Source organism: Saccopteryx leptura, chromosome 1 (genome assembly GCF_036850995.1).
Source record: "Saccopteryx leptura isolate mSacLep1 chromosome 1, mSacLep1_pri_phased_curated, whole genome shotgun sequence".
NCBI lineage: Eukaryota > Metazoa > Chordata > Mammalia > Chiroptera > Emballonuridae > Saccopteryx > Saccopteryx leptura.
In genome coordinates, this window is record NC_089503.1 from 140,271,818 (window position 1) to 140,296,433 (window position 24,616).

A 24,616-nucleotide genomic window follows, 5' to 3' on the forward strand; every position below is an offset into this window, starting at 1 on the left:
TTTTTAGAAAAGCAGAGAGGTTGACTTACTTTAGTTGTGCTTAAACTGGATGAGCCCATGCTAAAGCTGTGACCTTGGGGTTTTAAACTTGGAACCTCAGCATCCCAGGTCGACATTATCCACTACACCACCACCAGTCAGGCTAAACCTAGTTTTTAAAACATAACTATGGGCTGGAAAAATGTTCATGATACATTAAGTGGTAAAAATACATTTTATCACATTTATATTTGATTATGGTTTTTAAAAACCATAAGATAAAAAGGTGAAGGGAATATGAAAAAAATTATCTCATAGACACAGACAACAAAAAAAGATGGAAAGGGAGCAAATATTATTTTAAGTATTTTAAAATATTTATAATATATATATTTTGACAGATAAAGAAAGTTAGAGATAGAGACAGACAGGAAGGGGGAGAGATAAGAAGCATCAGTTCTTTATTTTTGTTCATTAATTGCTTGTTCATCAATTGCTTTCTCATATGTGCCTTGACGGGGGGCTACAGGAGAGTGAGTGACCCCTTGCTCAAGCCAGCAACCTTGTGCTTCAAGCCAACGACCTTTGGGCCCAAGCCAGTGACCATGGGGTCATATCTATGATCCCATGCTCAAGCCAGTGACCCTGCGCTCAAGCCTGAGACCTCAGGGTTTGGAACCTGGGTCCTCTATGTCCCAGTCTGACACTATCCACTGTGCCATGGCCTAATCAGGCTATAATATATTTTTTATAAAAAATTTTATAAATTTCAGAGTATATTTTTTACTAATTTATTTGATTTCCTGAAGTTGTTTTAATAAAAATGACTAGTGGCTTAATTTTAAATTTTTATAAAATATTTTATTTAGCCTGACCAAGCGGTAGCTCAGTGGATAGTGTCAGAACTAAGGTGTTGCAACGAAAAACTGATGACTGATGCTTCTCATCTCTCTCCGTTCCTGTCTGTCTGTCCCTATCTATCCCTCTCTCTGACTCTCTGTCTCTGTAAAAAAAATAAAAAATTTTATTTATTTATTTATTTGTTATTTATTTTAGTGCGAGAGATACAGAGAGAGAAAGGAAGAGACAGGGACAGACATACAGGAAGGGAGAGAGATAAGTATCAACTCATAGTTGTGGCACCTTAGTTGTTCATTGATTGCTTTCTCATATGTGCCTTAACCAGGAGGCTCCAGCCAGGCCATTGACCCCTTGCTCAAGACAGCAACCTTGGGTTCAAGCGAGCAACCTTGGGCTTTAAGCCAGCAGCCTTTGGGCTCAACCCAGCAACTGTAGAGTCATATCTATAATCCCACACTCAAGCCGGCAACCTAGCGCTCAAGCTGGATGAGCCCGCGCTCAAGCTGGTGACTATGGTTTTGAACCTGGGTCCTCTGTGTCCCAGTCCAACGTTTTATCCACTGTGCCACTGCCTGGTTAGGCCTGATCTATATTCTTTAATAAATTTTTTTTCATTTGAAGTTCTCAGTGGTGTTCAAAAAGGATGTTTGTGATAAAACTTGAATGGATTTCTACCTAAAAATTTACTTTATTTCACAGGAACATATTTTTGGGAGAGACCTTTTCCAGTTATATCAGCGTTCATAATGATAGCAATCAAGTTGTAAAAGATATATTGGTAAAAGTAAGTAGCATTCTTGTTTGGAGTATATTTTTTTAAAACAACTTTTCAATTGTTACTATGTTTTGAAACTTAAATAAAATGCATGTTTGATACAGGATTTTTTGTCATTAATGACAAGCAATAATTGAACACCTAAAGATACAGGATAGTAAGCTAAGCACAGAATCATTTTTTGTTATCTTCAAAGTTTTTGATAGGTTGGGTCAGAAGATATACCAGTCAGAGGTAAATAACAGAATGTTTCTGTTAATAATTTCTGATTAACATAGTAAAATTTGAAAGAGGAGAAAAGATCACTTGGGTGGGGGGATTGCCTCAATTAGAAAGGCTATTGGAGGAGAGGGAACACAAGAGGATCTTGAAAGAATGGTAAGATTTAGAGAAAAAGACAAGAGGAACAAGGTGATTGGAAGCAGAACCATATTGTAGCAGTGGACAGAATTTACTTGATAAGAGTAGATAAGATTGTAGAGATGTATAGTAGCCATACAGTGGAACATCTTGGAGGCGAGGCTAAGGCTAAGATTTTAGCTTTTTTTTTTAAGTGGTCAATGGAGACTTTTTAGCAGAGGTATCACACTGTTAGAAGACTGATGAAAGTATTATATGGGTTGGTTTGTAAGGAATCGACCAGTTAGAAGATTTTTGCAGTCATTTAGAAATTAACAAATAGAATATACTAATTTAAACAACCTGAAAATTATTTACAAAGTGAAAAGATATAAGGGTAGTAATACTGTATACAAGGGAGAAGTATTTGTAAAAGCTGTCTTCAAGTGGTGTGTTTAGGTCAGTAGAGCATTACCAAAATGGAAGTGCAGTGAGAATGAGTTTGAAAATGATTTATGATTAGAGTTAGAATTGAAAAGGACCCCAGAGAGCAAATATTCCAAATATCATAAATGACCCAACTTCCAGAACGTGAATGCAATTGTTTGTATACATGTACATATGTTTGTCATACTACTGATGGGCTTCTGACCTTCATTAGATCAGGAGTTGGCAAACTACAGTATGTGGGCTAAGTTTGGTTCATTGCCAGGTTTTTTTTGTTTGTTTTGTTTTGTTTTTTATTTGTATTTCTCTGAAGCTGGAAACGGGGAGGTAGTCAGGCAGACTCCCGCATGCGCCCGCCAGGGGGCGATGCTCCACCCATCTTGGGGCGTCGCTCTGCTGCAATCAGAGCCATTCTAGCGTCCGAGGCAGAGGCCACAGAGCCATCCTCAGCGCCTGGGCAAACCCCGCTCCAATGGAGCCCCGGCTGCGGGAGGGGAAGAGAGAGACAGAGAGGAAGGAGAGGGGGCGCGGTGGAGAAGCAGATGGGCACCCCTCCTGTGTGCCCTGGCCGGGAATCGAACCCAGGACTCCCGCACGCCAGGCCTACGCTCCACCACTGAGCCAACAGGCCAGGGCCCATTGCCAGTTTTTACAAGAATTTGTGCTAAGACTGGTTTTTACATTTTTAAAGAATTGTCAAGAAACATGAGCTTAGGCCCTGGCTGGTTGGCTCAGTGGTAGAGTGTCAGCCCAGTGTGTGGATGTCCCTGGTTTATTACCAGTCAGGGCACGCAGGAGAAGTGACCATGTGCTTCTCCACCCTGCCCCCCTCCTTTCTCTCTATCTCTCTCCCCTCCTGCAGCCAAGGCTCCACTGGAGCAAGTTGGCCTGGGCGCTGAGAATGGCACCATGTCCTCGCCTCAGGTTCTAAAATGGTTCCGGTTGTAACGGAGCAACAGCCCCAGGTGGGAAGAGCATCACCCCCTCATGGACTTGCTGAGTGGATCCCAGTTGGGCACATGCAGGAGTCTGTCTCTCTGCTCGCCACTCCTCACTTATGAAAAATACAATAAAAAAAGAGAAAAAGAAACATGAGCTTATTTTGTGATGTGAATATTAGATGAAATTCAAGTTTCAGTGTCCATAAATAAAGTTTTATTGACACACAGCCACACTCATTTATTTCTGACCTTTTAAAATTTCCCAACATATGCATTTAATTATGAAAAGATCTGCCTTTTAGAACTTTGAGAAAGTATACCTTTATTCCTAGCATAACAGTTGTCATTTAGTAAAAGTTCAGTTTCTGAGATGAACAAATCAACCAAGGCATATAATTTAAGTCAATATTAAAAAGAGCAAATAATATAATAGAATACTTATTATAAAATACAAATGCGTATTTTTTGCCTTTGTTTTAATTTCTATAAAGGCAGTAATACTTGAAATAATGGTAGCCTGGCTTTGATTCCTGGTCAGGGCACACAGGAGAAGCAACCATCTGCTTCTTCTCCTCCTCCTCTTTCTCTCCCTCTTCCCTTCCCACAGCCAGTGGCTTAATTGGTTCAAGCATCAGCCCTGGGAGTTGAGGATGGCATGGTTGGTCGAGGACATCAGCCTCAGGTGCTAAAAGTAGCTTAGTCGATTCAAGCATCAGCCTCAAACAGGGATTGCCAGGAGGATTTTGGTCGGGGCACATGCAGGAGGAGTTTGTCTCACTATGTTCCCTCCTCTCACTTAAAAAAAAAAAAGAGAAATTAACTGTAGCTAGTGTTTACCGAACAGTGCAATGCCCACCAAGAATCTTCCTTGTCTCAAATAGATATTTAAATTTATACTGTACACATAAGCCATTTTTTTATATCAGAATTTCTTACCACAATACAGGTAGTACAGCATCATTTTGGCCTGTATATTTATTTTTTCCTGTATTACCAAGTTTTAGATACCAGTATTTCCCTTCATTTTCAACACTTTGGAGCAACCTGTAGAACATTTGGACTATCTGGTCCTTAAAGGGCCTGTAGAATTCTCCTATGAAATCATATGGGCTGGTGCTATTTTGTGGGTGAAGTGACTCGATAGCATTTTTACTTTTGTCCTGTGGAGAATAGTCTGTGTATCCTTTCTATCTCTAATGGTGTTAATTTTGTGAAACTTTTATTCTAGGAAATGATCCATTTTACGTAAATTTTCCATTTATTTGTATATGGGTCTGCAAAGTAGTCTCTGAAAACTTATGTTTCAGTGTTATTATTCCCTGGTCATTTCTTATTTTGCATATTTTTGCTTTCCTTTTTTTAAATTTAGTTTAGCTAGCTTTTGGTTTGAATATCAGTTTTTAAAAACAGTATTTTATTTCTTTATAGCTAATGCTTTTTCATTCTTTACCTCATATTTGCTTTTAACCATCTCCTTGTGCTTCTGATTATTTACTTTATTCTTTTTCTACCTCTTTTAGCTGGAGATTTAATTTGTTTATTTTTATTTTTCATTGATAAAAGTGAATTTTCTTCTGAATTACTGCTTTAGATACGTCCTGCAGATTCTGATATGTATCATTTTCATTATGATTGTTTTTTAAAAAATTCCGTTATTTCCTTTGTATTTCCCATTCTACCCAAGAGTTGTTTAATATGTTTTTTCAGATAGAAAAGCTTTTTTAAATTTAGTAATTTGTAATTTTATTGTGTCAACCCATACAATATTGTTCTTGTAATATTTTAATTGATAAGAACTTGACAATATTTTTGTGACCTAATACTAATTTTTAATGAATACTCCATGTGTATTTGAGAAGCAGGTGTATCTTTATCAACTGTAAAGCTGGATATGTAGGTCCGTAATATTTACCTTATTAGTTGTTTAGTTAGCTTTTTTGTAGCTTTCCTTTTTTTTTTTTTTGTCAACTTGATGTGTCTTATACTGAGTGTGCCATGTTAATGGTATATTAGCAGTATATTTCTTTTAGTAGCTCCCTGTATCTTTTATAGTTTTTGCATTATAGGCCTGTGCTTTTTGCTGTATACATATTTATACTTGTTATTCTCCGTTGTGAATTGTGGCTTTCAGCATAGTATCCTCTCTTGCTACATTTAATGCTTTTTGACTTAAATCGTAGCTTTGATATCTGAATTACAACTACTATTTAAAAAAAATGTTTATTGCATTGATTTTAGAGAGAGGAAGGCAGAGAGGGAGAGATAGACAGAAACATCGATCTTCCTGTATGTGCGCCCCTGACTGGGTATCGATCCAGCAACCTCTGCACTTCGGGACAATGCTCTAACCAACTGAGCTATCCAACGAGGGCACAACTACCACTTTCTTATTACTATTTCCATTTTCCTGCTATGCCTTTGTCCATCTCTTTATTTTTAACCTTTTTGAACCATTTTGTTTTTATTTATGGCTCTTTTATATGACATATAATTAGGTCTTATTTTGGGCACCAGATTGAATTGTTTTAACAAATGAAGTAAGCCTGACCAGGCAGTGGTGCAGTGGATAGAGTGTTGGACTGGGATGCGGAGGACCTATGTTTGAAACCCCGAGGCCTCCAGCTTGAGCACAGTCACATCTGGTTTGAGCAAAGCTCACCAGCTTGAGCCCAAAGTCTCTGGCTTGAGCAAAGGGTCACTTAGTCTGCTGTAGCCCACCCTCCATCAAGGCACATATGAGAAAGCAATTAATGAGAAACTAAGGTGCCGCAACAAAGAATTGATGTTTCTCATCTCCTTTCTGGTCTGTCTGTCTCTGTCACCAAAAAAAAAAAAAGTAGATGAAGTAAGTCCATTCACATATATTGATAAGTTTGATGTGCTTGGTTTTAACTGTATCACATTATTTTATATTTAAGTGTTAAGTATATTATGTTAAATATGCTATGTTTTTATTTCCACACAATGTGTTTTCATTGCTTGTTTTTATAATTTTTTTTTCTTTTGGTATTTAGGAAGATTTTTATTTTTGTTCTACTTTCTACCTTTGTATTTATGCCTTTTATACTCTCCCTTCCATTTTATTTTGTAGCTGCTTACCATAGAGTTTTTAGTCTTGAATACCATTCTTTAACTCACACCTACTGCTTACACCACTTGACTTTTTTCCTGTCTTCTATCTTCCCATTTTTTATTTGCATATTGATTGGATATTTCTCAAGTAGATGGTCAGGGGAGGCCTGTGGGTGTAATATTCTCTGAGTTCAAAGTGTTTTTCTAAGCATGAAGGACAGTTTGGCTAACTATAAAATCCTTTGTTTATATTTCCTTTCCTTTTGTTTTCTGAAAATGCCAGAATCCTTGGTTTACATTTTAATTGTTTGCTGAAAATGCTACTACTTTGTTACCTAGCTATATATGTTGTTATTGAGAGGACTAATGCCAGTCTAATTCTCTTGCTTTTAAGTTATTTGGTATTTTTTTCGGAGGCCCCGGGGATATTTTTCTATAAGTTTCAGAGTTGGTTCGGATGTGATTTTCCTGATACCAAGTAGACTCTTTCAATTAATAGATTCAGATCTTTTATTTTCAGAAAGTTTTCATTGTTTATCACTTTATAAACTCTGTATGTAAACTAGTTTCTCTTATTCTCCTTTTCCTTAGGGCTCCTTAAATTTTCATTCAAATCTAGTTTTTCGTGGATGCTTTGTAATTTAGTCTTCATTTCTAATATGGTCTTTATCTTTTTAAGTTCAATCACCATGGTTTTTTTTTTTAATCTTTGCCTTAGTTTTGAAATTTCTGATTCAAGGTGTTTTTTCATAGGTCCAACTGTTGTTTTGAGGGTATCTTACTCAATTTGAGTATATTGCTTTATAGTTTTTTTCTGTTTCACACTTGGTTTAGGGTGGCAGTTTTTACCAGTGAATTGTTTTAAGTCTCATTATCTCTTTTCTTATTTTTATAGTTTTTGTTGTTGTTGTTGTTGTAGAGCTGAACGCTATTGGTGGCTTTGCATTCTGTGAAATGCAATTTGTGGTTATTTGATATAACTAGGTCAGAAACACCCACTGTAACAATGTGAGCCTTTTGTATTTAATTCTGAATTTCCCCTACTTCCTGGTTGGTTTTATTTATTTATTTTTGAAGTGCATGTGTGTGTGAACCATGTGTGAACCATTGCCATGGTTCTAAGCACCAGCTATACAGAAAGATTTAAACAGAGAAAGTATTGCTCCTTCTCTCTCGGACTTCTTTGTTCCTGTTGCCCTAGTCTTTGCCCCATACCCATTCACACTGTGAAGATAACCAGTCTCATCTGCATTTTTCTCCCCACTTTCTTTCAAGGCTGATCTTCAGACAAGCTCTCAGCGTTTAAATCTTTCAGCCTCCAATGCTGCAGTGGCTGAACTTAAACCTGATTGTTGTATTGATGATGTTATACACCATGAAGTAAAGGAAATTGGAACACACATGTAAGGATTCTTTTTACTAGTTTTAGAAGGGATTTCTTTATATGTGCCTTTATTTGAAACTTTTGCTTATTTCCAGTTATCATTACACCTTAGTCATACTTCAGAAGGAATTTTGTTTACATGTTTACCAGAAACAAACTTTAAACAACATTTTGCATGTATTTGAATGTCATAGTATATTTTTCTTTCAGTCTTAAGAAGCAAATATGAACATTTCAGCCATCTAAAGTAATTTTAGACTTGTCCACTGCCTTACCACCCAGTCACTTCACAAATTCTACTAGTTCTTATTACCTATCTTTCATTATCATCTCTTCTTCATCTCCACATAGATCACCATTTTTGTTTCTCTTTTTAGCCTTAAAGAATTACATGATATTAAAGTATATAATATAACTATTATTTAATCAATGAATTTTGACAACAAGCTCTGTTATAAGCATTTTAAAATATTTATTCTATGATTGGTTTGAGTATTAGAGTCAAATTTTCTGGGGAGTTCAAACTTCAGGTTTACTATTTATTAACTACATGATCTTGGATAAGTCACTTAGCTCTTTAGTGACCTCTCACTGCCCTTAGGAAATCTGAGTTTGCATAGGTTTTACAAAGCTCTCCACGACCTAATTTTTACCAGCTACTCTATTTTTTTCCTTTTGACACCCTTCTCTCCCTCTCAGACTGGTTTTTTACCTCTGAATCTGTAACTTGAAGTGTCTTCTTTCCTTAGAGCAGTGCCTGTGTCATTTTGTTTAGTATACTTCTACTTTTTCATATCGCAGATTCAGCATGACTTTCTCAAAGAGGCTTTCCTGGCCCCCTATTAAGTCATGCTTCTTGTATAATCTATAGCACCTACAACTTGTCATTTTTAAAACCTTTTATACTTAAATTACTTAGTGAGTGCCTACTGTCTCTTTAAAGTTTGAGTTTCTTGAAGTCTGCTCTGTCACCAGTATTTAGCAGAGAACAGAAGTCAACATTAGTTGAAATTGAATTTCTTGAAATATTAAACATGCAAAACCCCCATTTTAAAGAAAATAAGACTTTTGTAGAATTAACTAACTAATAAATAATGGCATATAACTCAAATCTAAATCTACCTTCAAGACTTGTACCTTGAGTTGAAAGGGAAAATGACAACATAGTAGGCAGACATTACAACTCCCACATCCCAGAACCAAAGTGGATTACAACTTAACTTAGGAACAATCATCTTGAAAAACCAACTTTGGACTAAACTAAGAGGAATCTATAACCAAGCATCACCAAAAGAACCACCTGACCAGGGACTGAACCCACAACCTAGGCATATTGGGATGACATTCTAACTACTTAGATACCCAGCCAGGGCCCCCATTCTAGAATTTTTAAAAATTTGTATTTTTTTCTAAGGTATATGAACTTTTTACATTTAACTGGTTATAATGGAATTTAGTTTGGAATATATCCCACCTTTTGAAGGAAAAGGTACAGACTTCCTGCTCTAAAAATCTCTCGTTTTACTAATCAGAACTTTCTCGTTCATGTAATTATATTCATATCTGCTGAAACTCATTTTTTTCCTGCTCTAGGCTCAGTTGACTATATTTTTATATCATTGGTGTAAATATTTTTCAGATTTGTAGGTAGAATTGAGGTGTAGTACATTTACTATTAAGACACAGAATTGAAAATGATTCAAAATCATTAAGACATTTTTCTGTTTCAGCTTGGTGTGTGCAGTGAGTTATACAACTCAGGGTGGAGAAAAAATGTATTTTAGAAAATTCTTCAAATTTCAGGTATTGAATATGACAGTGGCAAATGGCTTTTTTAAAACGTGACTTTTCTTTTTCCTGGAAGAGTAGTTATTTCTGTTTACAGTGAAAATAGGCTCCAAAGAAAGCAAATAGCTTACTATTTTTGGACTTGTCATATTGCTAGCAATCTAAAGTTAGATGTAATTAATTTAAATAAAAGCAGAGAAATTATCATTACCAATGTAATATGAAACTTAAGATTTTTACCAAATTTTTTTAGTATTTTCTTAGCTTGACAAAGCACACAAGACTCTAGAAGAGGAAAAAATGTAAAGTTCAGATAAAATAGTATAAACTGTATCAAATTTCTAAGGAAGTATTTGAGAGATTATTGACTTGAGCTGAGTGCCTCAATCTCCATCAGACTCCCTGAGTCACTGAAATTGTAGGTAGAATCTAGTATTTGTACACAATTTTCAAAGTCAGTGATCAAAAATAGTTTAAAAACCACTAGTTTAACATATCTGTGTGCGCAGACTGAGAGACAAGACTACCATATATGTTATACTGTATATGTTATAGATCTAGATATGATGCTATATATATTTTTTTATTCCTGAAAGTGAAAGAAAAAATACTATCAATAGGAAACATTTTGCTATTGCTTTCTTATATTGCTCATTTGTTTAATGTTTTGCTGCCTTTTGAAAAAGAAAAGAGATTCAATTGCTTATTTTGGTAAATGTAGTTTGGTAAAATATACATATAGAAAAATACTGAAATATATGTGTTCAGTTTAGTCAAATGAATGAAGAAAAACCCAAGTAACTATCACCTAGTCAAGAAATGATGGTTGCCTTTTAAAAAATACAGTTAGGATTGTTTGGGGGGTTTTCTGTTTTGTTTTGTTTTGTTTTTTATTTTTGCAAGAATGTTATATACCTATTAGAAAAGTCTTTTACAATTAGAATTGGAAAATGACTTTGACAAATTTAAGCCTTGCTATTTAAAGAAAGCAACAAAAATAAATGGTCAAATGAGAAGAATCTCCTGATTGATATACTTTATTCAACCAGGTTCTCAAACCACTGGATGTGAAAACCAAATTTTACAATGCAGAGGTAAGTGATGGGCGCTTAATGGGATTTCAGATACAACGTTAAGATCTTATTTGACTAAAATAATGATGTATTACATTTCATATTGAAGTAAGTTGCAAATTACTTGTTAAAATCAGCATAAAGTTCAATCAAAAGTGAATAATTACCTTGTAAACCTCTTTAATCTGCTGTTTTCAACTTTCATGGAATCAGTATGTCTTAATTTTTATTCTCCTTGTTAATTTTGTGAGGTTTTAACCCCTTTCATTAAATGATTGCCCTATAATTTCATTTAATGGTTCTTGTTACTGTCTAAAACATCAGTCTGAATATTTACAATGTGATTCTGATACTACAAAAATTGAAGCAGTAGATCTAACCCTGCAAAGAAGATTTTTTATGTGGAAAAATATTGATAAGTAGAGCTCTGCATATTAAAAGCCTCTGTCCTGGAAGTCAGTGTGCCGGCAGAGTTAGGTTGCTGAGTTTAGTGAATGGTTTGAACCACTCGTTAGGACAAACAAGTTTGGCAAAAATATAGAAAGAAGTAACTTTTAGAATAGGAGGTAATCTGTATTCTAGCCTAACAAAAGAGATAAAATAGAATTTTCCATTGGAGAAAGGTTTTATTGCTTGAATTTCTTTTACAAAATTCTATCTTAATCTTGGCTTCTAGAGCTCCAGGACAAGCAGATTTCCTAAAGGGCCCCTTCCCCCCTGAAATAGCATGGGTTTCATACCCCAGTGATGAGTTCAGATAGTCACCTATATACAGTATTTTGGAATGAAAACTGCATCTTTGTTATTCTAAAACCATATGATAATCATAAATTTTCAAATTTGGTAGATATTTTTACTATTGTCTGAGTTGTTTTTTTTTTTTTTTTTTTTCATCATCTGAGTTTATATTCAGTATAAAGTTAGTTCTACAGCTGGCCATACTAAGATGTCTCAGATAAGGAACCTGACCTACGGTAAAGACCTATAAGGGAAAAGAAGATAAAAAGGCATAAAATAGTAAAACTGCCTGCTGTGGTATAAAGAGGATGATATAAAAGGACGAGACTTTGGAGTGGTCTGAAGAAGCTTCAGGAAGGAGGGGAGGGGAACTGCAGGCTGTCTGGAAGGACCGTGTGTTGGAAACGTCACAGTGTCAGAGCCGTGAAGGCATTCCCAGCAGAGTGCAGATGCACATGGAATACTGTAGTGAAAAGCATACATATTTGAAAGGAGTGTAAGGTATCATCAAGGAGATTACTAGATGTTTAAAGAGTTGATATTTCTTATTGAGGAGTAGGGGAGTTGGGATATTACATATTTGTTCCACCCTTGTTGTTATTAATCATGGCTTTTGATTAATCACAGTATAGTTGTGCAGTTGGGTAAATTTTAAATAGTCTTATTAATTTATTACTTTGCTGGGAAAGATTTCATTCATAGGCTGAGGGGAAATAGGTAATCATTCTGTTTGACTAGATATGTTAGAAAATTAAAAATAAATATGGCTGCTGGTGGGTCTTTTTCCTGTAAGTGGCTCCTAGGAAAGCATGTGTGAACATATTTTAGGTTTTCTTTGTTGAAAATGTGTTCATACATTCAGACACTTGACAGGTAGTTTTAAAACACTAATATTCAGTGATTTGTGAATAGTTTTTTAAATTGCTAGTTATTCCATGAATAATATTATAAAAGTGACATACTCCTCAAAAAAAGAACAAAAAAGCCCACAATTTCACCACATCAGAAAGTAACTGAATTTTCATTAATCAGTATTGTCATTCATTCTTTACTCACTTACTTATAATATTCTGTTCTTATAACATAGTAACAATTTTATTTGCTGTCTTTTTCAGCTAACATATATAGGCGTAAACTTTAAACTTTGCCAACACACTTCAGCAAAAAATGTTTTAATAAAATGTTGAACTTTTGCAAGTAGACATCTTTAAAACCAGGAGTAAACAAATAGGATGAGGCAGATTCTATTGACCCCAACTAGGAAGCTCAGGGAAATTATAGGAGCTAGTAACCCACTCTAACTGTAGGTGATATTTATTATTCTGTGCCATAGTCCTTATAAAACAACTAAAATTAGCCCTACATTTGTCACAAACATTTTTATGCTGTTTCTGAGAACTCTAATAATATGTGTGTTGTCTAAAGAAAAACAAGTTTTTTTTGTTGTTGTTTTTTTATTTTTTTAAATTTTTCTGAAGCTGGGAACGGGGAGAGACAGTCAGACAGACTCCCGCATGAGCCCGACTGGGATCCACCCGGCACTCCCACCAGGGACAACGCTCTGCCCACCAGGGGGCGATGCTCTGCCCTTCCGGGGCGTCGCTCTGTTGCGACCAGAGCCACTCCAGTGCCTGGGGCAGAGGCCAGGGAGCCATCCCCAGCGCCCGGGCCATCTTTGCTCCAATGGAGCCTCGGCTGCAGGAGGGGAAGAGAGAGACAGAGAGGAAGGAAAGGGGAAGGGGTGGAGAAGCAGATGGGCGCTTCTCCTGTGTGCCCTGGCCGGGAATCGAACCCGGGACTTCTGCACGCCAGGCCGACGCTCTACCACTGAGCCAACCGGCCAGGGCCAAGAAAAACAAGTTTTTATGAGAAACTTCGTTGTAGTCTTCTAAAACAGGAAAGCCTTGCAAGATTAGTGATATAAGAGCTAGGATTCAAATATTTGGTTACCTGCTAGGTACAGAGCTCCATGTGAGGTAATGAAGACAAATATGTATAAACTGAACATCTTCCTAATCTAAAGGAGGAGACAGGCATGACATAACTACAGTATAAGCACCCTCCCGTGCAAGACCATGCAGTATACTAATAGTCTGGGATCATAGAGCAGTGAAATATATATAATTTCCAGCTATGTGTTTGACAAAAAAGGACATTTGAGATGGCCCTTGATAAATAGGTAGCTTAAGAAATATATCTTAAGAAGAAAGACTAACTATGAAATCTATTAACCAGGGCAGACTAAATTTCACTTGTCTGTCGTCTAGCCCAGCTTTCTTTAAAAGTATGATCCATAGACTCCTAATCACTCAAGATGTTCCTTGAAAAAGGATCCCATTATTAGATAAATTTAGGAGAAGCTCTACAGTGGGTGTATTCTCAGGGTAGGGGACAGTGTATATCCATTTTAAGTAACCTATGAAGACTTACAATATAGTAAAGAATTTATGGAACTAGAAAGGCGTGGAGTGCACTTCTCTCCTCCAAGATGTGTCCTTGAATATTTGCTTCTATCTAAGTATTCACCTAAGTGTTCATCTCCATTCATTTAACCTTAGCAATTTCACCTTTTTAGAAAAGTGATTTGTCATATTTCTTTATGTAGCTTCTGTTTACTTTCTTGTTTTACTAATGCTGTCTTGTTTAGTAAATTTAAAAAATGCAGAAATGCATTTTATTTTAAAGTTAGTTATTCTTTTTCTTTAACATTTAATTCTAATTTTTCTAATTTTTCTTTTTTATTTTTTCCATTAGAGTGACCTCAGTTCTGTGGTAATTTGATTTTTTTATTATAAATTTATATGCTTACCTTACCACTTTTTGACTCTCTGCCTAATTAATCTCTCTTTACAAAACATAGTGGAAAAACAAGTTAGTGTGAATATGACCTATTTGACTTCCAAAAGATACATATAATTTTTTGTACATTATATAATTATATATTTGTATTGATTGTCTTAATCTGTGAGAAAAAAATAGATCAGAGGTTAAATTGTCATATTGAAACAAATATATTCTCATTTTTAGTGTTTTTCCTTTAGGTGGTTTTTTAAGAGACATGTTAACCTTGTTCAAAATAGCCTTGGGATTTTCAACATCTTACTATATAATCTACCCTCCAAATACTTCAATTCTTTGGATAAAATATCTACTTGAAATTTATCTTCAAATGCATAGTGGTTTTAAGTCTGAGTCAGGTAAAGATGGCCCTGTGACAACAGTAAACAGAAGAAAATCAAATTTTCCCAAGTTGGCTAAATCATGTTTTCAAATTTCTATTTACTATAAGCGGTGTTTGCTTATGCAGTATTATATTACATACATAGTAATGACATCAACTACCTTAGCACTGAATTCTTACTTTTTCAAATGTAAAACTATTTTATACTTAACTATTCAGACTAACTTAATTTTCCATTATGCTGCTTGCTTTTCCTTCATTTTATCTAAACTCTCCCTAATTTATGCAGAAAATTTCATTTTTAAAATTGAAATGTGGGTCTATGGTTATTTTTAAAGCAATGGATTGATGGGATATATTTAGCATTCTTTTGAGAAAAAGTACCAGAATAATGCCTTTAAATGGTATATTCTTTTAAACTGGTACATCATTATATTTTTATTTTCATTTGAGCACATGTACCAAGCACTAAAGAAGGTTTTAGTTTAGATAATATATTATTAGAATGTAACCTTTTCATTATATTTACAAATTATTTCCATTTTCTGGATTTAGTGTTTAAAAAACTTCTTAGTGCCAAATTATTTTAGTCATAGTTTATTTTGTTATATAAATATAAAACATAACTATGAAATTTTGAACAAATTAATTCTTGAATATCTTTAGTGCATTATATACATTTTATAAACTATATAGGTTAGTTTATGCAATAAACCAAATAATAACCAAACAGCATTAGAGAAAGATGTTTAATATAAATAATCAGGGAATAAAAATTTTTTTATAAAAGTACTTATTTAAATTACCTATGGATTAAAAAAACTGCTGAATAGCATCACATTTCAAGTGACTAAGGCTACAGAATACCTGTTGTTTTATGTAAAAGTTCTAAAATTGTCAAGTATAGTTCACATATTTTTTAGCCCTAAATATATTTCACTAATGACCACTAACAAATTGCTAAATAAATCCTGTAAGATTATATAAAATACATTATTCATTGTACTAGTAGTGGTCTCTATATTGTTTAAATTGAAGTAATGTGACAATTGAAGTTATGTTCAAATGTTATAATGAAGACCTAATTGTATTAACATATCAGTGAAATGATAGGTGCCACAGGTATGTTAATCCTACTAAATTTTAACATTTTAATGACTTATACTAGAAGATTTAGGATATTGTGAATGAAATTCCAGTTAAAGAAAATTTTTAAATCTTAATACAAAAATATTAGTTATCCCCCATCCATTGTTTGATAAGTTACTGGTTGACTAACACCTGACTTAACTGTTAATTATGTTAGGATGAAGGTTTCTTTTCTTGCATTAATTACGATAATTTGATTTGCAGGCATGAACTAATCACATTTATGGTTAATATTTTTTCTTCATATAGATCAGATATTTGTGCTGAGGTTAATATTTTAAATGTCATCTTTCTTTGGTGCATGTTTTTTTCATATCCTCAGACTGATGAAGTATTTCTTGAAGCCCAGATTCAGAATATTACAACCTCACCCATGTTTATGGAGAAAGTTTCATTGGAGCCATCTATAATGTACAATGTAGCAGAATTAAATTCAGTCAAGGAGGCTGGAGAATGGTAACTATGAATTATAAAGTGTTCTTATTTTGAAAGATACTCTTGTTTTTAGAGAGAGAGAGTGGGACAGACAGGGTCAGACAGACAGTAAGGGAGAGAGATGAGAAGCATCAACTTATTTATACTTGCAGCACCTTAGTTGTTCATTGATTGCTTTCTCATATGTGCCTTGATGGGGGTGGGGAGGCCTTTAACCTTTAACCAAGCCAGTGACCCCTTGCTCAAGCCAGAGACTTTGGGCTCAAGCCAGTGACCTTGGGCTTCAAGCCTGTGACCCTGGGGTCATGTCTGTGGTCCCACGCTCAAGCTAGACACCCTGTGCTCAAGCCGGATGATCCTGCACTCAAGCCAGTGACCTCAGGGTTTCAAACCTGGGTCTTCAACGTCCCAGGTTGATGCTCTGTCCACTGCACCATTGCCTTGTCAGGCGAAAGATATAATCTAATATCCATTAGACTTGGATGGTTTTTCATTTTTTTAATTGTCCTTTTTTTTGGAAACGTTTTATTTTCATAGAGAAATTGATCCAAAAGTACAATTTCTCCCTATTCACAGTGTCCTATTATTTACATGTTGTCTTAACATGGTACATTTGTTACAATTGATGAACCAATATCAATACTTATAACTAACTAAAATCCATAATTTACATTAGGGTTCATTTTTTGTGTTGTACATTCTATGGGTTTTAACAAATGTAATGACAAGTTCCACCATTATTATATTATTCAAAATAGTTTCACTGTCCTAAAGGTGTTGTTTGGTTTTTATGTTTTACTGTTTGAAGCACTTGTTCATTTTAATTTTCAAAATAACTCAGTGAGGTAAATATGAAATGTTTCATCTTATCCTACAAATGATAAAACTGAGGCGATGGAAGGAATAATGGAGAAGTTAGAAAGGGTAAGGATGAGGGTGAGTTTTAAGAAGAAATATTCCATCATCATCAAAAGGAGTAGGCCTAGGAATAAGTGGTTTAATTTTTTTGTGAAAAAGAAATACATATATTTTTCAATAGGTAATTTAGACGAATAAATAAATGTTGGCATTAATATGGATAAGAAGGTAATAGCTGGAAAAAGTATCTGACTTTCTTAATCAAGAGTGAAAAGTTTGCAGTGATCTTATTAAGGTGATTAGATACAGAAAAGTTCTTAGCTTCCCATACCCCCACTTGGGAAATCTATATATTTTTCATTCTTTTACTGATACTTTAGCAATTTTGAAAATGACTACTTAGTTTATAATGTTATGCTTCTTTGTATTCCTAAATATTTTCTTTGATAATTATAGAGAAAAGGGAAAGGATACTTGAAGTTTTTACTTCCATTGCATTTTTTTTAGTTAATTGATACCTATTCAATATTTTAGGTAATATATTGCATTATATTATAAAGAACCTCAAATTTTCCATATTTCAGCTAAAAAAAATTTTTTTTTTTTCTTTCCATTTTTCCAAAGCTGGAAACAGGGAGGCAGTCAGACAGACTCCCGCATGCACCCGACCGGGATCCACCCGGCATGCCCACCAGGGGGCGATGCTCTGCCCCTCTGGGGCGTCGCTCTGTCGCATCCAGAGCCACTCTAGCACATGAGGCAGAGGCCACAGAGCCATCCTCAGTGCCCGGGCCATCCCCTCTCCAATGGAGCCTTGCTGCGGGAGGGGAAGAGAGAGACAGAGAGGAAGGAGAGGGGGAGGGGTGGAGAAGCAGATGGGCGCTTCTTCTGTGTGCCCTGGCCGGGAATCGAACCCGGGACTCCCTCAGCTAAAAAAATTTAAAGAAAAATAAATCCTTACAGCACAAGATATTTATTTTTTGTTTTCATTTTTGTTGAAACTGACCTGTTCTGTTCCAGATCTTTGGATGGTAAATTATTCCGTTCCTGTCAAAAGGAACAATCATATGGTTTTTCTTTTAAAAGATGCTAGAGAATTCTCTCCATCTCTGTCTTCACCTCACAGTGTAACTACATTTGGGTCAAGAACATATTTGCAGCCAATGGATACACGGCAGTACTTGTACTGCCTAAAGCCCAAGAAGGAGTTTGCAGAAAAAGCAGGCATCATTAAGGGAGTAACAGTAATCGGAAAATTGGATATAGTGTGGAAAACAAATCTAGGTGAAAGAGGAAGATTACAGACCAGCCAACTTCAAAGAGTGGTGAGTCTGAAAAAAACTTCAGTGGGGGTTTTGGTGTGGGGATGCAGGTAGAGAGAAAATTTTTCTAGGTCTGTCACTAAAAAACGGAGCACTATAAAAAGGCATTAATATTACTAGAGAATAAAAGATAAAATATTAATAATTTTCCCTGGCCGGTTGGCTCAGTGGTAGAGCGTCAGCCTGGCGTGCAGGAGGAGTCCTAGGTTCGATTCCCGGCCAGGGCACACAGGAGAAGCGCCCATCTGCTTCTCCACCCCTCCCCCTCTCCTTACTCTCTGTCTCTCTCTTCCCCTCCTGCAGCCAAGGCTCCACTGGAGCAAAGTTTGCCAGGGCACTGAGGATGGCTCTGTGGCCTCTGCCTCAGGCGATAGAATGGCTCTGATTGCGGCAGAGCGACGCCCCAAGATGGGCAGAGCATCGCCCCCTGGTGGGCATGCCGGGTGGATCCCGGTCGGGCGCATGCGGGAGTCTGTCTGACTGCCTCCCCGTTTCCAGCTTCAGAAAAATACAAAAAAAAAAATAATAATAAAATAAAATATTAATAGTTTTACTGATCTCTAGCTAGGTGGTATTGAGATGAATGAAAAATGTTCAGATGTTAATTTTTCTTAGTACATGGTTTTTTACTTTACCAAACAAAATAACTGCTTATCAATTGTCCCCTCCTATGATAATTTATACTTAACTGTTCATCTGACTTCCACTATATTAAAATTTTCTTAGAAGATGAGTCCCACTGAAATTATCTTGTAAGTACTGGTTGGATATTTTACCTAATTTCTCCTTTGAGAGTGGAGATAGCTACCAGTCTTCTTTTTCTTATGCTAGTTAGAATATGCTACAGAATCCTCCCTTTATGCTTAATAGTACCTGTTCTGATATAGTCTAAAATTTTCTTTCACTATTTGAGGTAATAACTAGAAAAAAAATTTCTGGTCCTATTTTTCATATAGCAATTAGCTATCATCCTGCCATAGGATGTTTCAAGCTTTGATGTTTCTAAAGCCCAATCCTGCCCATGTGTCTGATGAAAACACGAATTTCTTTTTAGATCATTTCAGAGTGATCATCTTCTTTCTGCTTAGGAGTTATCTTACTTATTTGGAGTTATGTATGATAAGCTAGAGTATCTTTGGAAAGCATGCCTTGAAGATCAGACCTCCTGAAATTTCTTTACTATTTACCTAGGAGATTTATAGACCTAGTGTTATAATGAATCTTTTTATAACTACTGAACATGGAGTATTATAGCAAAAACAGACTATATAGTGCTCTTCTGCAGGTAGTAACAGCAAAAGAAGTTAGGATGAAGAACAGAGTGACTGAAAAATATTTTCTCAGAACATCTGCTTGGAGACCCAGTAGCTGTTGAGTAAACATCCTGCTGTGGTTCTTCATTACAATTGAAAGGTTTTGTAATACATGTATGTTAACTATTTTGCTTTTGCTTTTAGGCTCCAGGTTACGGAGATGTTAGGTTGTCTTTGGAGGCAATCCCAGATACTGTAAACCTAGAAGAACCTTTTCATATTACCTGTAAAATAACAAACTGCAGGTAATGCCAATGTTTGTGGATAGATTCCTTTTTTCCTTACCTACCTAAAAGGAAATGTTTATTGATTTTTTGAAGTTTTATTTTTTTTTCAATTACATACACTTGCAATATTATTTTGTGTTGGTTTCAGGTGTACAGCATAGTGGTCAGACACTCATATATGTTTCAAAGTGCTCCCCCTGATATTTCTAGTACCCACCCGGCATCATACATAGTTATTGCAAAATTATTGACTATATTCACTATGCTATACTTTACATCCCTGTGACTGTTTTGTAACTACCAGTTTGTTCTTCTTTTTTTTTTTAATCTTATTTTTATTAATTTTAATGCAGTGACATTGATAAATCCAGGGTACATATGTTCTGAGAAAACATCTCCAGATTATTTTGACCTTTGATTATGCTGCATACCCCTCACTCCAGTTTGTACTTCTTAATCCTAAAAGAGAATCTTTAAATCTTTAAAGTTCTTCATCAGGTAGCTGTATATTACATATTTTAGAGTTCCTACTGCATTAGGCAGTGTATGCATTTGATTACATTCACGCAGTATACCCTGTGAGGTAGGTACTATTCACATTCCATTCAAGAGAAAGCCAAGTCAGAGGTTAAGTGACGTATTTAAGCTCAGAGAGGTAGAAAAGATGGAGCCAGAATTTGAAACTAGTTGTTTTTTACTTTAAAGTCCATATTCTTGGCCCTGGCCGGTTGGCTCAGCGGTAGAGCGTCGGCCTAGCGTGCGGAGGACCCGGGTTCGATTCCCGGCCAGGGCACACAGGAGAAGCGCCCATTTGCTTCTCCACCCCTCCGCCGCGCTTTCCTCTCTGTCTCTCTCTTCCCCTCCCGCAGCCAAGGCTCCATTGGAGCAAAGATGGCCCGGGCGTTGGGGATGGCTCTGTGGCCTCTGCCTCAGGCGCTAGAGTGGCTGTGGTCGCAACATGGCGACGCCCAGGATGGGCAGAGCATCGCCCCCTGGTGGGCAGAGCGTCGCCCCTGGTGGGCGTGCCGGGTGGATCCCGGTCGGGCGCATGCGGGAGTCTGTCTGACTGTCTCTCCCTGTTTCCAGCTTCAGAAAAATGAAAAAATAAATAAATAAATAAAGTCCATATTCTTTCATTGTTATTTCCCTCACACTTTAGATTACTAAAACATGAGATAGTAGGTTCTTACGGAATAATACATTATAGATTTAATGTATCAATAGTAAGGTAAAATTTTTGAGACATACTTATACCTGGGGCTATATCTTTAGTATTAAGTAAAAATAGGTTATGAATTTAATATAAGGAAAATAGGACTTTGATAATAAAGGGAGAGTATAATCTAGTTATTAAGAAGCAGGGCATCATAAAGCTTTGAAGCCAGAAAAAACTAGGATTAAATCCCAGTTCTATCACTTTTGTTACTCTTCCTGTTACTACTTGGTAGTAATTATTATTCGGGGCATTTTTATAATATTGCAGTGATGAATCCCAACCCTCACCGTCTGAATGTATAATTCTTTTTAATTCCATACCCATTTCAACCTTACAGTGCTAGAGGGAAATAGGAAATAGTCATCCTTCAAATTATAAAAATTCCTACTTCTCCTGTAGAGCTACGTAGACCCTCCCATGCACAATCATGCCTTCTTTTGTTGTAACAAATTTTAATGTATTTTTTTTTTAGTGACACTCACATATTGCTACAATTACTAGTCTCTTTCTCACTAGATTGTGTATTATTCAAAGGAACGGACATCTCCTCCCGTGTTGTAAATGCAGTGCCTGCCACATCAGGGAGCTCCGCAAACATTACACACACGCTGGGGAAACACCCTGCACTTTGATGCTGTGCTTTTGGATTTTTTTGTTTCTTTTGAGTTTTTTGAGGTATAATAAACCCATTATTGACCAGATGGCAAAGTGCTGTCAAAAATTTAAAAATTTGGCCCTGGCCAGTTGCCCTGCGTGTAGAAGTCCCAGGTTCAATTCTTAGCCAGGGCACACAGGAGAAGCGCCCATCTGTTTCTCCATTCCTCCCCCTCCCCTTCCTCTCTGGCTCTCTCTTTCCCTCCCGCAGCTAAGGCTTCACTGGAGCAAAGTTGGCCCAGGCGCTGAAGATGGCTCTGTGGCCTCTGCCTCAGGCGCTAGAATGGCTCTGGTTGCAATGGAGCAATGACCCAGATGGGCGGAGCATCGCCCTATAGGGGGCTTGCTGGGTGGATCCCAGTTGGGCACATGTGGGAGTCTGTCTCTCTGCTACCTGGCTTCTCACTTCAGAAAAATACACACACTCACACACACACAAAATTTTTTAATTCAGTTTCTTTTAGTGTTCACTTTAACTTTGGGTGATTCAAATAAGTTTTTTTTCTAAAAAGCACTTGTTTCTTATATCTTTAGTTTTATCATTTATAAAAGTTGGATTTACCCCCTTCATTCCACACCACACCACACACACACACAAACACACACACACCATACTTAGTGGATTTTTGTGAAATTTAATGAGAAAATTTATGTAGTGAGTGCATCTTACCTGGTCTGTGGCACTTAGTAGACATTTCAAATGTTTAGGAGACAAAGACATATCAAAGCTAAATATCATTAAATCATTATGTTTAAAAATGAATAAATTAAATATTGAAATTTAAATTAGTATTTTAAAACAATGAAGGAAAAAAGATAAAAGTTGCAAGAGTTGAAACAATATTGTTTTAACTTAGTTGTTTTAACATGTTTAAGCTGAACTGGTGATATCAGTTATAAGCAGACACAGGCTTTTTATGGTAACAGTGAACAAACCTGAATAGTATTTACTTCTTAGAATCTTGTCAGTCATTTTTTGTGTTATCTGCATGATAAAGAAACAGATCAAATAGGAAAAGCACTGGCCTAGACTCAGTGCCTAACAGAAATAGGAAGGATGCATAGCAACAAGATTAGACACAGATGTCTGGGAGTCTCCCAGAAAAATGGCAAAGCTGCTAACAGATTAGTAGCAGGGAGCCAAGAGTTTAGTAATAGAACCAGAAAGCCAACATTAAGACAGGCAAATTAGTCTCAGTGCCACTTAAAACCCTACAAGATGCCATCTTCTTTCATTTTCCTGATTCAGTCTTTAATGTGAAATAAAAATTATGTATTTTAATTTGCTTCTGACTTTTAATTCTCCTGGACACCCAGAAAAATAATTCACTGGCAGTGATGTAAGAATATTGCATACCTCTTGTGAAAAGAACAAGATTTATTCCTGTTTATTTGATTTCCCCAGCAGTGAAAGGACTATGGACCTGGTGTTGGAAATGTGTAATACCAGTTCCATCCACTGGTGTGGCATTTCAGGAAGACAGCTTGGAAAGCTACATCCCAGCTCCTCTCTCTGCCTTGCTCTTACTCTACTGTCTTCAGTACAGGGACTGCAAGTATGTTTTCTTTTCAATAATTTCAGTACTTGGGAGCTGTTAACCCCTGGTCATGTACTATATCCTTATTTTCTCTAGTAATTACCATTGAATGAAAACTTAGGCCTGTATCTTTCTCTCAATAGAGCGTCTCTGGCTTAAGACTAACAGACACATTTTTAAAGAGAACATATGAATATGATGACATCGCACAAGTCTGTGTGGTATCTTCGGCCGTTAAAGTGGGAAGCTGAAGAAAATTTCCAGTGCTGTGCTTTCAATTGAGTTTCACAGAACTTTCTGTATTTTTGTCACCTTTGTAAAATGATCAAGTCAACAGTAAAAATAAGTATATATTATTTAAATTTCTTTCCTGTAAATGTAAAATATTAAATATTTGTTTTGAAAAGACCATCTACTGATTATCTGTGAATTATATTCTAAAGGAACTTTTGTACATTTTCTACACAATATCTTGTTTGTTTCATTTGGATGACTATTGGACTTGGTTCTCTAAAGTTCTATATTTGAGGCCACTTTTCCCTATCAAGTATCTAGAACAGGAGCTAGCAAAATTTTTATGTAAAGGGCCAGATACTAAATATTTTAGGCTCTGCAGGCCATGTGGTTTCTATTAAAAATACTCCACCCTGCTGTTGCAGTGCGAGAGCAGCCAGTAGGCAAAAAGAACAGTGCTGTTTACGAACACAGGCAGCTGGCCTGCAGGCTGTAGTTTGCTGACCTCCATCTAAAAGATAAAGTTGTTTCTTAAAAATTCAGAATTCTTGTAATACTTTATTTTAGAAATATTTTAGTTTTTTTTCCAACTCCTCAGTCAACAGAAAAAGTTGTTTAAACCAACAGGGATAGTCCTCATGTAACCTTACGTTTGCTAACACACGAATTTTCTAGTTGCTTTCAAAAGTATTGTATTGTTGGGTACCTGTGTTTGTGTATACATACGAACCTGTACATGTCCAAGTTTCAGGCACTAATAGCAGATCAGAATTGGTTTTATTCTTAGATTGCATTCCTCTTAACTTTTAACTAAGAAGCTTTTCTAAGTCCAAAAGTCCTGGTTTTTTCCCATTGAAAAAATAAGCCACTTATTTTCATAGTCATATTTAAGGGATTTCTAGCTTTTGATTTTTGATTTTGAACTCAAAATTGTATATTAAAATTATAAAGCACTATCTCAGTATGTAATCACATACATTTACTTATGTCACAGACAAAACAGTGAAAAAGTTAAGGAAAACTTAACTCTGCAACATGAATGTAATAAAAGTTTCAATATTTTGTCAGGAAAACAAAAGGTTATGCTCTTAA

General features: G+C 35.9%; 1 protein-coding gene across 4 annotated transcripts in view; it reads left to right on the plus strand.

Annotated features, from left to right (window-relative positions):
- Positions 1-23,701, plus strand: part of TRAPPC13 (trafficking protein particle complex subunit 13) — a 38,909-nt gene extending 15,208 nt beyond the window's left edge. The window contains exons 4-13 of one of the 4 annotated variants that reach the window (XM_066376027.1): positions 1,540-1,624; positions 7,690-7,817; positions 9,529-9,601; positions 10,636-10,680; positions 14,152-14,169; positions 16,050-16,183; positions 18,147-18,345; positions 19,800-19,900; positions 23,158-23,308; positions 23,434-23,701. In XM_066376027.1, the coding sequence (XP_066232124.1) occupies positions 1,540-1,624; positions 7,690-7,817; positions 9,529-9,601; positions 10,636-10,680; positions 14,152-14,169; positions 16,050-16,183; positions 18,147-18,345; positions 19,800-19,900; positions 23,158-23,308; positions 23,434-23,541 (1,042 nt within the window). In that variant the 3' untranslated portion in view covers positions 23,542-23,701. The remainder of the gene's footprint in view (positions 1-1,539; positions 1,625-7,689; positions 7,818-9,528; positions 9,602-10,635; positions 10,681-14,151; positions 14,170-16,049; positions 16,184-18,146; positions 18,346-19,799; positions 19,901-23,157; positions 23,309-23,433) is intronic. The other 3 variants (XM_066376035.1, XM_066376044.1, XM_066376054.1) reach the window with 3 other exon arrangements.
- The last annotated feature ends 915 nt before the right edge of the window (positions 23,702-24,616 follow it).